This window comes from Erythrolamprus reginae, chromosome 6, assembly GCF_031021105.1.
Source record: "Erythrolamprus reginae isolate rEryReg1 chromosome 6, rEryReg1.hap1, whole genome shotgun sequence".
In the NCBI taxonomy this organism is placed as follows: Eukaryota; Metazoa; Chordata; class Lepidosauria; order Squamata; family Dipsadidae; genus Erythrolamprus; species Erythrolamprus reginae.
In genome coordinates this window covers 22,892,003-22,908,063 of record NC_091955.1, presented here as the reverse complement: position 1 = coordinate 22,908,063, position 16,061 = coordinate 22,892,003, and the positions used below count along the sequence as shown (strand labels likewise).

General features: G+C 40.4%; 1 protein-coding gene across 1 annotated transcript in view; it reads right to left on the bottom strand.

Moving 5' to 3' along the window:
* Window positions 1-385: 385 nt before the first annotated feature.
* The window catches only part of PANX2 (pannexin 2), a 35,253-nt gene continuing 19,577 nt past the window's right edge, over window positions 386-16,061 (bottom strand). The window contains exons 2-3 of the mRNA XM_070754728.1: window positions 5,898-7,346; window positions 386-1,089 (exon numbers count right to left, since the gene is read on the bottom strand). Coding sequence (XP_070610829.1) covers window positions 710-1,089; window positions 5,898-7,346 — 1,829 coding nt within the window. The 3' untranslated portion in view covers window positions 386-709. The remainder of the gene's footprint in view (window positions 1,090-5,897; window positions 7,347-16,061) is intronic.

The following is a 16,061-nucleotide window of genomic DNA, read 5'->3' as shown; positions in this document are numbered from 1 at the left end:
CCCTCTTCCCACACTCTGAAAAGAGTTATTCTGATTCAAAAACCCTCATTCACAATAAAATAGGCGTTAAAAAAATAAGCTCTTAATTTTCATCATCTCTTGGCACATAAAAATAGTAACGATTAAGATCTAGCTCTTTATTTCATCTTTAGGCTAATGTCAGGGATGGGAGGGAGCTATGGATACCCGTGAAGCACAATTTCATCATTTTAAAAAAATTATCCTTAAGAAAAAACCTTAGAGAGACAAATCACAATTTTACACCTGCTTTTTTTTTTAAGTGGAAGAATAAATATCCTACACATTTACATCTCTTGCTACTTTACATAGAGCTGGAATTTCAAGGCTGTATGTGCTTTAAGAAACACAGGTGTGACATGCGTTGAAGCACTTCAAATATTTTGGATCGTTGCAGTAATCCAAAGTGAATTTCTTGAAGCTACAGCTAATGTTTCTTGTGCTTTATTGCATTGTGTTTCCAAGCATAGAATAATCTGATTTGGTTTATTATTATTGTCGTCATATTTTGCAAGCTATTGACATTAGCCAAGACACTACCCTGAATAACCGATCTGGAGTATTGCAAACCTGGTGGTCTATATTTCAGCACTCCAAGCTCATGCAGTAGTTTGTGGGAGAATATAGTTCATCCTGCTGTAGGTGGAACATCAGGTTCGAGCCGTGACTGACAGCAGTTCTGGGTTGTGCATCAACATTCTGCAGAATTCACTATGGCCAAGGGTTCATCAAAGGTTGCCAGCATGATTTGTTTTGTGGAAGGCATAGAAATGATTTCTCCGCTTTCTGTTGGAGAGTGAATTCTGTTGTCTAAAGAATCACCTATAAGGGTTGAGCCCTCTTCTTCATGATCTTCATACAGTGAATTGATGTGCAGGAGAGGACGCACAGGGTGACAATTCAAGGCAGGCCCTGCCTCTACTACCTTATTAGTCTGGGGCAGAGAGACTTTCGTTGCAGCACCAGAAGTTGCTATATGGTTATGGGTGCAGGTCAGGAAAACCCCTGTCGCAGGCACTGTCCTGCAGACCTCATGGGAATAAAGGGACTCTTTTCCAGGAAGGGAAGAATCTGAAAGAGAAGAAAAACATTGTCAAGCTACTCACTAAGGCTGCATTGATATAACTATTAGTCTTCTCTTTGTTCCTATCACCCATCTCCTCCCGCTTATGACTGTATGATTGTAACTTCTTGCTTGTATCCTTACAAACCGCCTGTTACCGCACGAATCCCAGCGGCCAATAAGGTCCCACACAGTTGGCCTTCTCCGGGTCCCGTCAACTAAACAATGTCGTCTGGCGGGCCCCAGGGGAAGAGCCTTCTCTGTGGCAGCCCCGGCCCTCTGGAATCAACTCCTCCCCGGAGATTAGAACTGCTCCCACCCTCCATGTCTTCCGTAAACTACTTAAGACCCCCCTAAACTGCCAGGCATGGGGGATTTGAGACATCTCTCCCCCAGGCTTATTATAATTTATGTTTGGTATGTATGTGCAGTTTGGTTTTTAATTATGATAGTGTTTTTAGTTTTTTAATATTAGATTTGTGCCATTATAATATTGTTTTTATTGTTGTTGTGAGCCACCCCGAGTCTTCAGAGAGGGGCGGCATACAAATCTAATAAATTATTATAAATTATTATTATTAATTTATATTACTGTAATATTGATTGTTTCCTGATTGCTTTATACCCTATGACAATGATGGCAAAGCTTTTTTCCCTCAGGTGCCAAAAGAGCATGCATGCGCTATTTCGCATGCACGAGTGCCCACATCCATAATTCAATGCCTGGAGAGAGCAAAAACAGCCTGCCCTGTCCCCCGGAGGCCCTCTGGAGGCCGGAAACAGCCTGTTTCCCAACTTCTGGCGGGCCCAGTAGGCTCATGTTTCATCCTCCTCAGGCTCCAAATTCAATTCAATTTAATTTATTAGATTTGTATTCTGCCCCTCTCCGAAGACTCGGATACTTCCCTGGAGCTAGGGGAGAGTAAAAATGCCCTTCCCCACCCCCCCAGAGGCACCCTGGAAGCCAAAAATGCCCTCCCAGAGCCTCTGTGTGAGCCAAAAATCAGCTGTCCAGCACACACATGCACATTGGAGCCGAGATGGGGCAAAAGCTCATGTGCCAGTAGATATGTCTCCATGAGCCACCTGTGGCACCCATGCCACAGGTTTGCCATCACTGTCCTATGACAATCATTAAGTGTTGTACCTCGTCATTCTTGTCAAATGCATCTTTTCTTTTATGTCCACTGAAAGCATATGCTAAATAGCTAGATTTCCTGCTTGAGAGCTACCCAGGAGGATCTGAGTGTCCAATATGAGGGAAATAAAACCATGAAGGACAAAAATGAGTCCTGGACTGGTTCTGGTGAACTCTTTTCATGATCTTCATCAGGATCACGATACATGGAAAGGAAAAAAAAGGAACACTAAAGAAAATTCTTCCTCTAAAGGTGGAATTCTTCCACATATTTGTATTGGGAAGAAATTTCTATAAACATCAATGAAGAATCAATTCCATTCACCTGCACACCTCAAATACGAGGTTCAGGAAATATACTCTCTTTAGATCTGCTGGGGGGAATTACTATTTACTAGTACATATGCTTAAATTGCAGCTTCATTACAATTGTCCAGTCAACGAAGCAGTGGAAGTGATGCGCTGGTGTCTGGAGGCTGTTGGGGTCTGGATGGGTGTCAACAGACTCAAACTCAACCCTGATAAGATGGAGTGACTGTGGGTTTTGCCTCCCAAGGACAATTCTATCTGTCCATCTATCACCCTGGGGGGGGGAATTACTGACCCCCTCAGAGAGGGTCCGCAACTTGGGCGTCCTCCTCGATCCACAGCTCACATTAGAGAAACATCTTTCAGCTGTGACGAGGGGGGCGTTTGCCCTGGTTCGCCTGGTACACTAGTTGCGGTCCTATTTGGACCGCGAGTCACTGCTCACAGTCACTCATGCCCTCATCACCTCCAGGTTCAACTACTGTAACGCTCTCTACCTGGGGCTACCTTTGAAGAGTGTTCGGAAACTTCAGATCGTGCAGAATGCAGCTGTGAGAGCAATCATGGGCTTCTCTAGATATGCCCATGTTACTCCAACACTCCGCAGTCTGCATTGGTTGCCGATCAGTTTCCGGTCACAATTCAAAGTGTTGGTTATGACCTATAAAGCCCTTCATGGCATCGGACCAGGATATCTCTGGGACCGCCTTCTGCCACACGAATCCCAGCGGCCAGTTAGGTCCCACAGAGTTGGATTTCTCCGGGTCCTGTCGACTAAACAATGTCGTCTGGCGGGACCCAGGGGAAGAGCCTTCTCTGTGGCGGCCCCGACCCTCTGGAATCAGCTCCCCCCAGAGATCAGGACTGCCCCCACCCTCCTTGCCTTTTGTAAACTTCTTAAAACCCACCTCTGCCGTCAGGCATGGGGGAATTGAGACATCCCCCCTTGTCTATGTAGCTGTATGTATGATATGTTTGTATGTATGCTTTTTTATATACTGGGGTTTTTCGGCTTTTTAATGTAAAATTGTTATTTTAAACTTTAATATTAGATTTGTTACTGTATATTGTTTTTATCATTGCTGTGAACCGCCCCGAGTCTGCGGAGAGGGGCAGCATACAAATCTAATAAATAATAATAATAATAATAATTACAGAATTCCATGCATATTTAACATAAATACATACTTATGATCACCTTGGCCAACTTGTCCTTTATAAAAGCCCTACCACATCTTTCCTGACCTTCACAAATAAGTTTGTTCCCTACTTATAGTCAGGGGATAACTTCTGGAAAATTTAATGGATTTGTTTTTTGTGAATGCAGTTGTATTCTAAAAGACTACAGCAAAATGTAGCTTTTCGGAAAAAATTACTTCCATTTGAGTGATCATGTTAAAGTTTATAACGCGATTCAAGAATCTTTAGAAAACATTGCATTTTTTAAAGAAGTAGTGAAACTGTGAATGCTGGACTACATTTAAAAAATACCCAGAAGAACAAATATTTAATCCATGAGAATTTCTGATATCATATTCAATGATATGAAACTATCACAGTTAAACTGTTAAGAAAGATGATGCAGCATTCTTTTAAAAAGTAAGTACAGAAAATAAAACTTTAAGATAAGAAGGCAGCATACATTACTTACCGAAGTAGATTCATTGAAGCTAATGAGGTTACTTAACTTTCTATGATTCAACTATGAGGAGAAAACTTCAGGGAAGCTTCAAAATTATATTACTTTACAGAGTACAATTGCTTTAAGTATTTACAGTACTCTCTTCAGAAGATGTTTAAGGAAAGTCATGGATGATTCTTAAATTTCATATGAGTATTGAATATAGTGTCACTATATTTGAGTGTGGATTTTTTGAAATCCTACAGAGGGAGGAAATATCACAAGGAATGATAATTCAAGCTATTGGAAAATTAGATCATCATCTATAAAGCCCTTGGTCATCACCTATAAAGCCCTTCATGGCACTGGACCAGGGTATCTATGAGACTGCCTTCTGCCGCATGAATCCCAGCGACCGGTTAGGTCCCATAGAGTGGGCCTTCTCCGGGTCCCGTCAACAAAACAATGTCGTTTGGCGGGGCCCAGGGGAAAAGCCTTCTCTGTGGCGGCCCTCTGGAACCAACTCCCCCCGGAGATTAGAATTGCCCCCACCCTCCTTGCCTTTCGTAAGCTCCTTAAAACCCACCTCTGCCATCAGGCGTGGGGGAACTGAGATATTCTTTCCCCCTAGGCCTTTACAATTTATGCATGTTATGTTTGTTTGTAAGGAGGTTTGGTTTTACAATAAGGGTTTTTTAGTTGTTTTAGTATTGGATTTATATGTGGTGGCCCCGGCCCTTTGGAACCAACTCCCCCCAGATATTAGAATTGCCCCCATCCTCCTTGCCTTTTGTAAACTTCTTAAAACCCACCTCTGCTGTCAGGCATGGGGGAACTGAGATATTCTTTCCTCCTAGGCCTTTACAATTTACGCATGGTATGTCTGTATGTATGTTTGGTTTTTATAATAAGGTTTTTTTTAGTTATTTTAGTATTAGATTGGATTGTTACATGTTGTTTTTATCATTGTTGTTAGCCGCCCCGAGTCTACGGAGAGGGGCGACATACAAATCCAATAAATAAATAAGTAAATAAGTAAATGAATAAATGAATAAATGAATAAATGAATAAACGAACAAACGAACAAACGAACAAACGAACGAACAAACAAACAAACAAATAAACAAATAAACAAGATCATTAGAAGCTAGAGGTCAATTTTCTTCTTGGTCCCAGTTTCCTATGATGTTCTTCTCAGTACACTCAATTCCTCTCCCAGGGCTTCTGTTGCAAGGCATTACATGCCAAAACAACTATCCAAAATAAGACATAATAAGACAGGGTCTTATTTTTGGGGAAACATGGTAGACACAGGGAGTTTTTCTGATTCATTCTGCTGACACTTAATCCTGACAGTACTTTCTTATATCTAAGTAGTATGTTCACCCAGTAAGCATACCTAGACATAAGTAAGTATTAGTATTATTCTCATCTTCTCTACTACCTCCTTTTATTTTTTCATTATTATGATTATTAATATCCTCCAGCAAGTCTGGCCATACAATGGCCAGGGAGGAAGGATAAGTAGCTGCTCCCCACTGCCCTCCCTGGAGGGGCTCGCTTTGCCCGCAGAGTCTTCACCTACCAAGAGCCGAGCCGACCATTGCTTGACAGACGCTACAGCTCTCATGCAAGATCTCAAAAAAGGAATCCCAATCAGCCTAACCACGTTTCAAACATTCCAAAATAAGGAGCAATTATATTAGCTGCAAGGGCAATTGAAAAAGTAGCTAAAAATATCTCCATACCTTTGAGAGAAGTGACACAAACGATGCCTTTGTCTTCCTGGTTTAAAAATCCACTCTCTTGCCTTTTGGATATTGCCATAGAGTTACTGGATGGGATTTCTTGCTTGGGTTTCTTATTACTCAATATATATGGATGGACATCTAAGGAAAAGTGACGCGTGTGCTTCTTTTCATTACCTGTGCTGGACAGAGTACTAGGTTCAGTTTTGTGAACGGCAGATGGTTGGATGGGTTTTGAGTTGATCTCCAGCAAAGGTGCGATCAGACTATCAGCTGCTGTCTTCCGACGCACCGGCTTTGGCTTCTCGGGTTTGCTGTTCTCGATCTTCAGGGTAGCTAGCTGCTCCTTGAATGGCTGGGGAAGGGGATTGGAACTCGAGATCCACTTAATTTTCTTCCGAGGACGCTTGATGATTAGCGGCTCATTAGGGTCAAGGTCTGTCGGGTTAATGCTGGGGTCTATTGTTTGTATTCCAGAATCACGCACAGTTGGGGTAATATCATGATTAGACTGGGCTAGAGCTGCAAGCAACTGGCGCACGACATTGTCATACATCAGATCGCTTTCGTTGGTAATGAAATCCAAGCGGTTTAGAGACTTGATGTGATCACGATTCTCATTGCAAAACATAGCCAGGATATTAATATCACAGAACTGAGATTTCTGCCACTGCTTCTTGGTCTTTATGCCAACCTTGTTCAGCTTGTCAAATATGAAGTTGGACTTGCGGAAAATGAAAAGGTGGATCAAATTGATGAGGATGATCAAGTTCATGAAACAAAGGAGTACAATGTCCACTCCAGCAATTATGCGTTGCAGCTGAACGGAAGGCAGCTTGCAATTCACCCGTATGAGCAATTTGGAATTGCTGGTTTTCTCGGGAGGTTCTCCCAGGGCGCATGTAAATTCATTTTGCTTCTGTGTAGCGTAATAGGTGGACAAGTAGGTGATGGGAATGATGCTTAAAAATATGATGAAGAGGTGCCTTGCCAAGTAAAGTTTGGCTAAGAAATTGCTACGCCCTCTGCGTTCCAGGTATTTTTCAAATAGGTTTTGCTCAGGGCTTTTTTCCTTCTCTGCATTCTCAATGATTTCTCTTCTTTCGCGTTCTGTTATCCCTGGGCCTTTCGACTGTATTTGTTTTTCAATTTTTGGTGCCCGGCCTTCAGCTGCTCGGTGATAGCAGTTATCTATCTCCTGGAGCAAAAAGTTAAGTTCGGAAGTCAGTCTGGTGGAAGCCAAGAATTCCCAGCCAAGGGCTGGAATGTACATAATGCCAGCAAAAGCCAGCAAAGCATATGGAAGAAATTTATGCTCAAACAAGGAAGGCCAGTGGCTCGCATTTACCCCTGGCAATGCATCTCTTAGTTCTGTCCAACAGTATCCTCTGGCGTACAAGGCTTGGTCCCGGGTGAAGTTGTGTGGTGTGTAACAGTATATGGGCTCCTCTGTATAACAGAGAGAAAAGTCACTGCTGTGCATTTAACGTACAAAAGGAGCTCTGCAAAATAAATATGTTCGTAAGCTACTGTATATCAGTTTTTGTTTATATTATATTCAGCATGACATTAAACAACCCTGTTGTCTTAAAATTACCCCCACCCCCAAAGCATGAGGTCAATACAGAAAAATCTATACAGCCACACCTAGAGTGAGAATGACCAATTACATTTGGAAAGATGGTTTTGGAGATTTTTTTCATACTAATCAATCAAATTTGGACAGCAAATCAACAGAATAGTGCCACTGGGGCTTATCCTATGAAACAAGTATTTTGCATAAGACTCTCAAATCTTCTCTGCATAATGAACATTGAAAAGAACATCTATCCTTTTAAAAAGTCTGATTTGTCATTTCTTTTTAAGAGATGGGAAGCAATCTAAAAGTGAATTGGTGGAGGGTTTTTTTCTTTTTTTCTTCACACCACCGAAATGTGGAAAGGATCAGCTGTGAATGTGTTATATTTTCTGCTGAGCTCTTGAGAAACTTTGGCTTCATAACAGTATATTTAAAAAGTGCAAAAATTGCAGTTGCGTAGGTTCAACAGCCTCAGTGTGGTTTTTTTTAATATTTTAATGCAAGGAGATAATGGTAGTTATAGGATAAAAGTGTTGGTTATGACCTATAAAGCCCTTCATGGCACCGGACCAGATTATCTCAGGGACCGCCTTCTGCTGCACGAATCCCAGCGACCAGTTAGGTCCCACAGAGTGGGCCTTCTCCGGGTCCCATCAACTAAACAATGTTGTTTGGCGGGACCCAGGGGAAGAGCCTTCTCTGTGGTGGCCCCGGCCCTTTGGAACCAACTCCCCCCAGATATTAGAATTGCCCCCACCCTCCTTGCCTTTCGTAAACTTCTTAAAACCCACCTCTGCTGTCAGGCATGGGGGAACTGAGATATTCTTTCCTCCTAGGCCTTTACAATTTACGCATGGTGTGTCTGTATGTATGTTTGGTTTTTATAATAAATTTTTTTTTAGTTATTTTAGTATTAGATTGGATTGTTACATGTTGTTTTTATCATTGTTGTTAGCCGCCCCGAGTCTACGGAGAGGGGCGGCATACAAATCCAATAAATAAATAAATAATAATAAAATAAAAATAAATGTTTTAAACTTTGAACCTTTCATCCCATAACGATAGTGACCAGAATTCTCTTGAAATTGCAAGCTTTGGTTAAATTTCTGGTAAATGCGGGCAAAGAAATGAAGCGGGTCATCTCAACAGAAAATCCGGTAACTATGATTATCACTAGGAGTTCCTGGATGTAAACATTTCCTAAGTCTTAAATGTTGTCATCTAGTGGGACATAGGACGAATGTCTTCTCTATAGTGAAACTTGCCTTATGGAACCACTTCTTCTCTGAGATCTACAGTCTCAGCTTTCCCATCTCATAGATCAGTGATGGTAAACCTATGGCACGGGTGCCAAAGGTGGCACACAGAGCCATATCTGCTGGCACACGAGCTGTTGCCCTACCTCAGCTCCAACGTGCATGTGTGTGCCAGCCAGCTAATTTTTGGCTCACACAGAGGCTCTGGGAGGGCATTTTTGGCTTCCAGAGAGCCTCTGGAGGGATGGGAAGGGTGTTTTTACCCTCCCCCGGCTCTAGGGAAGCATTTTGAGCCTGGAGGGGGCGAAACATGAACCTACTGTGCCCACCAGAAGTTGGGAAACAGGCCATTTCCGGCCTCCAGAGGGCCTCTGGGGGGTTGGTGGAAGCTGTTTTTGTCTTCCCCAGGCATTGAATTATGAGTGTGGGCACTCGCACATGCGTGATAGCACCTGCCCATGCTCTTTCGGTACCCGGGAAAAAAAGGTTCGCCATCACTGTCAAAGATACACCCAAAATAATTGAATACACATTGTTTCTTCAATGTAGATTGATAATTGCAAATGGGGTGGGTTGTAAACTCAAAGCAGCTCCCTGCTTTGAGTGTGAGAACATTATTTCCTATTCAGTATGGTCTGTTTTGATCATTTTGGAAGTGTTTTAAGCTCAGCACTGAACTGTTAGAAGCTTAAAATGCTCTCCAAACGATTGGAGCAGCTAACAAAATAGGGCATTTTAAATTGAAAAGTAATTGAATTCAGAATGTTTTGCAGACCATTAAACTGCTTCCGTTCAATAGAGAAAGATGAAATATTGTGGACTTCAAAGGTACAGTTGAAAATATGTCCTCATAATCAATGCCCATTATTATAATGAAAGGGATATTGCAGGGTTTAATCAAAACCCTGTCATAATAAAGGCAATGTTGAGACCTTGCAAAATTACTGCTTAGTATGGAAATAATAAAAATGGACTCAGGAGACTGAAATTTAATTTGCCCCAAATTACATGTCTACAATATGCTACTAAATGAATGTTTTCCATCCAAATGTTGCTAGTTACAATTTTGCAAATATTTTCTTTTAATTTTTCTATTAAAAAAATTACTATCAAAGTATGAACAGTGGCATAATTGGGGGCCAGATACCTCTTTGGTTGAGTATGTTTTCAGTTAAAGGATACTCCTTATGTAATTAAATTTTTAGTGTCTTGAAAAGAAACTTCAAATAATAACACTACCATTAGTAATCTTTAGAACTGCACAGTAAGACTGCTTATTGTTTATATACAGTATTGATAACACACCCGTGAAATGGCATCTTATGAAAATCAATAAAATGACATCTTATAAAACTCTACTTTTATAAAAATACAGTCAAAAGCATTATAAATACGTTCTATGATTTCCAGAAAGTCTACCACCAAATACTTTTTGGGACTTAATGACTCACACATATCCATTGCTCCCTGAAAATATACCGTAAATTCTGCATAATCTAAGTCAGTGGTTCTTAACCTTTCTAATGCCGCAACCCTTTAATACAGTTCCTCATGTTGTGGTGACTCCCAACCATAAGTCTAGTACCAATTCTCCTAACAGAGCTTTAAGCTGATTGGCAGGAAGGTCAGAGGGACACCCCCACTGTAAACGCCTGATTGGTCGGATTGTAAAAAATATGTTCTAAGGCGCCAGGATAGAAGCTTTAGTTCCTAGCACCATGGGAAATTGGTCTTTTCTCATGGTCTTAGGCGACCCCTGTGAAACAGTCATTCGACCCCCAAAGGGGGCCTGACCCCCAGGTTGTGAACCACTGGTCTAAGTAATAGATTTAAGGATCATCTTCAAGTTTATCATTCAGCACTAAGTCTTAGCAATCATTATTGTAGGTAAATGAATGCAATCTACAGAAACTCATCTTATACCTTATAGTAATTCACTTGTATTCAATATCCCATCAATTGGGTTAAGAGCCATGGTGGTGCAGTGGTTAGAGTACAGTACTGCTGGTTACTTCTGCTGATCTACTGCAGCAGTTTGGCAGATCGAATCTAATCAGGCTCAAGGTTGACTCAGCCTTCCATCCTTCTGAGGTGAGTAAAATAAGGACCCAGATTGTTGGGGGCAATAGGCTGATTCTGTAAACTGCTTAGAGAAGGCTGTAAAGTACTGTGAAGCGGTATATAAATCTAAGTGCTGTTGCTATGCTAAAGTCAGATTTAATATAGCACAGAGTAAATTTCTTAAATTCCATGTGGATATGGTAGGCATTACTAAATCGACTCATTAATTTTATGGTCCCTACTATTAAGCTTGATTAAAATGAAGAGTAGATTCTTACTTAGCAGTTGTCCACATACTTTAAAACTTTTGCCACAATTATGAAAATGGCATATTGTCATGATGCAAGTTTGCCCTTTTTGATGGGGATATAGGTTGCCATGATAAAAATTAAACAAGAAAAGCAAAACTTGATAGACTGAAACAGCACTAAACCTAATCAAATAAAAACATCTGGCACATCTGTTAGGTGTCAAATTCTAACTGTACAGCAAATCTCTTTAGAATTTCGGTTAAATAGTGAAAAGCAGGCTATTTTTAAAAAAACCAACAAATAAAGAGCTTCAGCTTTCAACCATTCATTATTATTGGTATGGAACAACTCACTTACCTGCATTCTAAGGGGCATTTTAATTTTAAAAAGCAAATTTCAATTACAAATGTTAATGAGTTACAGTGGTGGCAAACCTCTGCCAAAAAAAATCAACTTCCATGCCTGACACTTGCTCAAAAATAAAATAAATTATCCTCTGCTCCAATAAAATTTACCTGGGCAATATATCACATTTTGTTGGTGCAATTTGGATATAAAATGAAGCCAAATGAAGCCAAATGAAGTCTATGGGTGTCGTCAACCTGTCCATGCTTTGTGAATGCAGCAAGGACATTGTGCTAATAAGTATCTATACAATATTTAAATTAAAAAGTTAGAAATTCAAAACTTTTACAGGTTCTGTGTACAATAATAAGATTTAAATCCATTTTCAAACCTTACTATTTTTACTAAATTTTGGCACCATCCCCTAGTTCCCTGGATTGAGTACTAAATTTATCTGAAAACCAAAGCACACACAACTGAAACAACATCTCATTTAATTATTGGTTGCTCCTACTCTCACTTCTCTCCTCCTCCAGTTGTTTTCTGAGATTAAGGTCCTCACTCTCTGCACACAGATACCACAAAATACCACACTGATCTTAATAATTCCCAACTATTAATAGAACATGAACTTATCAAAGTAGTGGGCAGAAAATTGTGAACCATCTGGATTTTTATTCATGCATGAACAAACTGTATGCATTTTTACTAACCTAAATTACATTTGATGCAAATAAAACCACAAATAGGTGAATTTAAAAACATATAGCATGATGATTTCTATTATTCAGAATAGTCCCCTTCCTTATTTTTAATTCACTGACCCAATATATTTTTCCTCCCCGCCTTTCGGTAAAACCATGCTCTCTGTTCGTGCTGTTTATCCCCTGTTTTCCCCAAAATAAGACATCCCCTGATAATAAGCCCAATCGAGCTTTTGAATGCATGGCCTTAAGGCCAAACGCTTATTTCCGGGTTCAAAAAAAAAATGAGACAATGTCTTATTTTGGGGAAAACACCGTACTTCTGTGCATTTGTACAGTCAGGGGTGTCTGCAGAAAGAGTCAAAGAAGTCAAGATGGTGGTTGAGTCACACAGGGATGGGAATTTGACGACAGAGTCACCATAGTTTGTTTGATTTTTGATACCCTACTCCCAAAGAGATGCCCCTGTATTGATCCCACTCTAGTTGTCTTAGAATTCTTAAAATGGTTACCAAGTTCTCTTGCATGGGTACTGTTGCTTGTGAATTATTGTTACACTTTTATTTTCTCTTTTGCACTCTCTTTCTCTTTGTAGCTTTTAACTAATATTTACATATGGATGTTGTCTTTTCTTTCTTCCTTCTGATTATGTTTAATGTGTAAATGATACCTGTTTTTTAATTGTAAATAAAATATTATATTTAATATGATTACACCTTTGGGATAAAGTTTACAAGCACACCAGGAAAAGCAAGAATCAATTATGATTTATTTATAAATAATTAAGTTGGGCATAGGGCTTTTTTTTACCATTAAGGAAAAATTGAATTGATTTCATGTTGCCTGAAACAGGATCTACTCCAAGACTTTTACAGTTTTTATGGCTTATGTTGCAGCAGCTGGCAGAACTGAGGCTGCCTTGGCCAATTTTATTTTTTTATGAAGCTAAACTGGGTTTCTCCTGATTAATGCTTGGATGAGAATCAAGGAAATTCCCTGATTGAACAAAATCTTGGAATGAAATGACAACATACTGAAAATAAAACTATGCTAGCATAGTCATGAAGTCTCACTGAGAGATTAAGTTGATTTTTTAAAAAAAGAAATAGAATTTAAATGGCAAAAATCCAGAGTAAGCATGTATTTACTGGGCTTAAACATATACACTAGCAATAATACTGAACTTGGTCATGGATTTGATCTTTGCAGTAGAAGACATGAGCACGAACATAAAGGTTCTTCGTGCAAATAAGAGAACTCATGTTTTCCCCCATTGCTCCCAACAATAATGCTCTGTGGTTTATCATCCATCTCTAGTAGTCATGCAGGAATGTTCCTGTTAGATGATGATTGTAATATATCACATGGTTATTGCAATCACAATCCCAGCAATCTTAGCCAAATGGAGTTCACAAAAATAAGAATACAACCCAGCAGATGAATTATTATTATTTATTTAATGAAAAGTAGCTATTCCTTTGTCACTGAAAATATTTTTTTTAAACATTCCCAGATCCTCTTCTTTCTGAAAAATAAATTAAAAGTTGGTTAATACAGTTTAAATCATGTTTGCATTAGTCTGCTACAAAACGTCACTGAAAAAAAAAGTGAGCTCATGACTTATATATCAGTAGATCCTCTTACATGGTTGTTATTAAATAAGTAGATAAAGTGAAGGACTTTAATAATCATACCCTGATGGCATAAACCAGGGGTGTCGAACTTGCGACTCGCAAGCCAGATAAGTCATGTGTTGGCCTCCTCTCCACCTGGTTTAGCAAAGAAGGAAAAAGTCCCAATATGTCACATGATGTCACCATGACAATGCGAGTTCGACACCCCAGGCATAAACATAATTAACAATGGTTAAGCACTAAGCACTGGTCAAAAGGGCCCAGCAGAGATTATACTACCTGAGACTGCTCAGGTCTCAATGAAAAACTGCTTCTGACCTTCCACCGCTACACCATAGAGAGTATTTTAACTTACTGCACCTGTGTATGGTTTGCCAATTGCATAGTATGTATGTATGTTTGTATGTTTATTAGATTTGTAAGCCGCCCCTCTCCAAAGACTCGGGGTGGCTCACAGCATAACAGTAATACAATACATTACAAATCCAATGGTAAAAATTAAATCAATTTAAGAAAGCATTAATAACATAATAAAATCCCTAACTATGCAATCATACACCTTCAACCTAATCTATCATACAGTAAGGCCAAAAACATACTAAAAAGGGGGGGAAAGGTGGTAATTATCCCCACGCCTGGCGACAAAAGTGGGTCTTCAGCATTTTACGGAAGGCGAGGAGGGTGGGGGCTGTTCGAATCTCTGGAGGGAGTTGATTCCAGAGGGCCGGGGTCACCACAGAGAAGGCTCTTCCCCTGGGTCCTGCCAGCCAACATTGTTTGGTCGACAGGACCCGGAGAAGGGCAACTCTGTGGGGCCTAATCGGCCGCTGGGATTCGTGCAGCAGGAGGCGGTCTCCGATAATGGCAGATAGGACAGCATTCCAGAGGGTTAATGTCATTGCCCAGAGGATCATTGATTGTCCTATCCCCTCCTTGGAAGAGCTTTATAGCTCCCACTGCCTTAAGAAAGTTCAAACATTCCTAAAGATCCATTTCATCCTGGGCACCCTTTTTTAAAAACTATTACCATCTGGCAGATGGTACAGGATAATAAAACAAGGACAAATAGGCTGAAAAACAGCTTCTATCCCAAAGCAGTAACTTATTGAATTCTGCTGCATAGAGCAATGTTAATGCAATATCAGGTTTTCATTTCAATTGTACAGAATGTGAAGGATGTGTGTTTGTGTTTTGTTTTTATAGTTATAGTGTACACTGAAGATGGCATTTATTTTTGTTGTAGAAACTAAACTAAACTACCCACACATTTCTTCTTTCAACATACCTATCCCATAGTACATTAGAGCCCTGAGATGGAATGAGATGCTCTTACTATTGGGGGGGGGGGGGGGGCAGGAGGTGGAGATATTTTTTTTCCTGACTGGGGTCTATGCCTGTGAAAAAATCCTGCCACTGAAGACAGTGAATTTTGTAATAGGGAGGAATCAGGCCCATTTGACATTTTTAATTTAAATCACTTGTTTTTCTCCTTTCAAGTTACCCTAGCCACCAAGATTGTAGGTGTTAATTTTGCCTAAGCTTCAGATGGGGTAATGGAAGCTATACAGTCTGCAGGTTGCCATAAAGAATCCAATAAAAGCACAACAGTGTTTTTGTAATATTCTTAGCCTTAACTGGGATTACTATTGCTGTTAATTAAAGGAAACTAAAGATAAAAGAATCCACAGATCTTCTGAACAGTTTTGGAATCTGGCATGCGAATTTCCTAATTCCATGCATTGTTATGGGGAGGATTTGGGCAGTTCTCTCAGTCTGCTTTCTCCATTCTCTTGCCTCCTCACTGATTAATGAAATCCACACATTCTGAAAACTATTCCATCTTTCCATTCACACAAGTAGTACTTATTAATAAATAAAAGATTTGCTTCCTTTCAGGTGCACTTGAGTTTCATGATTCCATTAGAAATTCTATGTACTTTATTGGCTGCAATATGCCTACCTATATACAATGGTACCTTGTGATACGAACCCCTCGCCATACGAACAATCCGAGATACGAACCTGGGGTTAGGAAATTTTTTGCCTCTTCTTCCGAACATTTTCCACCTTACGAACCCGTCGCCCGAACGCTGAACCCGGAAGTTCGGCAAAAGTTCAGGTTCGGGTGGCCACTGAGAAGCCCCGCTGCCCGGCTGTCGCCTTTTGAAACAGCCAGGGGGCTCCTCGGCGTTCTCCCGAACGCCGAACCTGGAAATTCGGCAAAAGTTTGGGGTCAGCGTTCGGGTTCAGGAGGATGCTGAGAAGCCCCACCGCCCGGCTGTTAGCTTTTTAAAAGAGCCGCGGAGCTGTCGCGGCTGTCCATGGCTGGAGCTT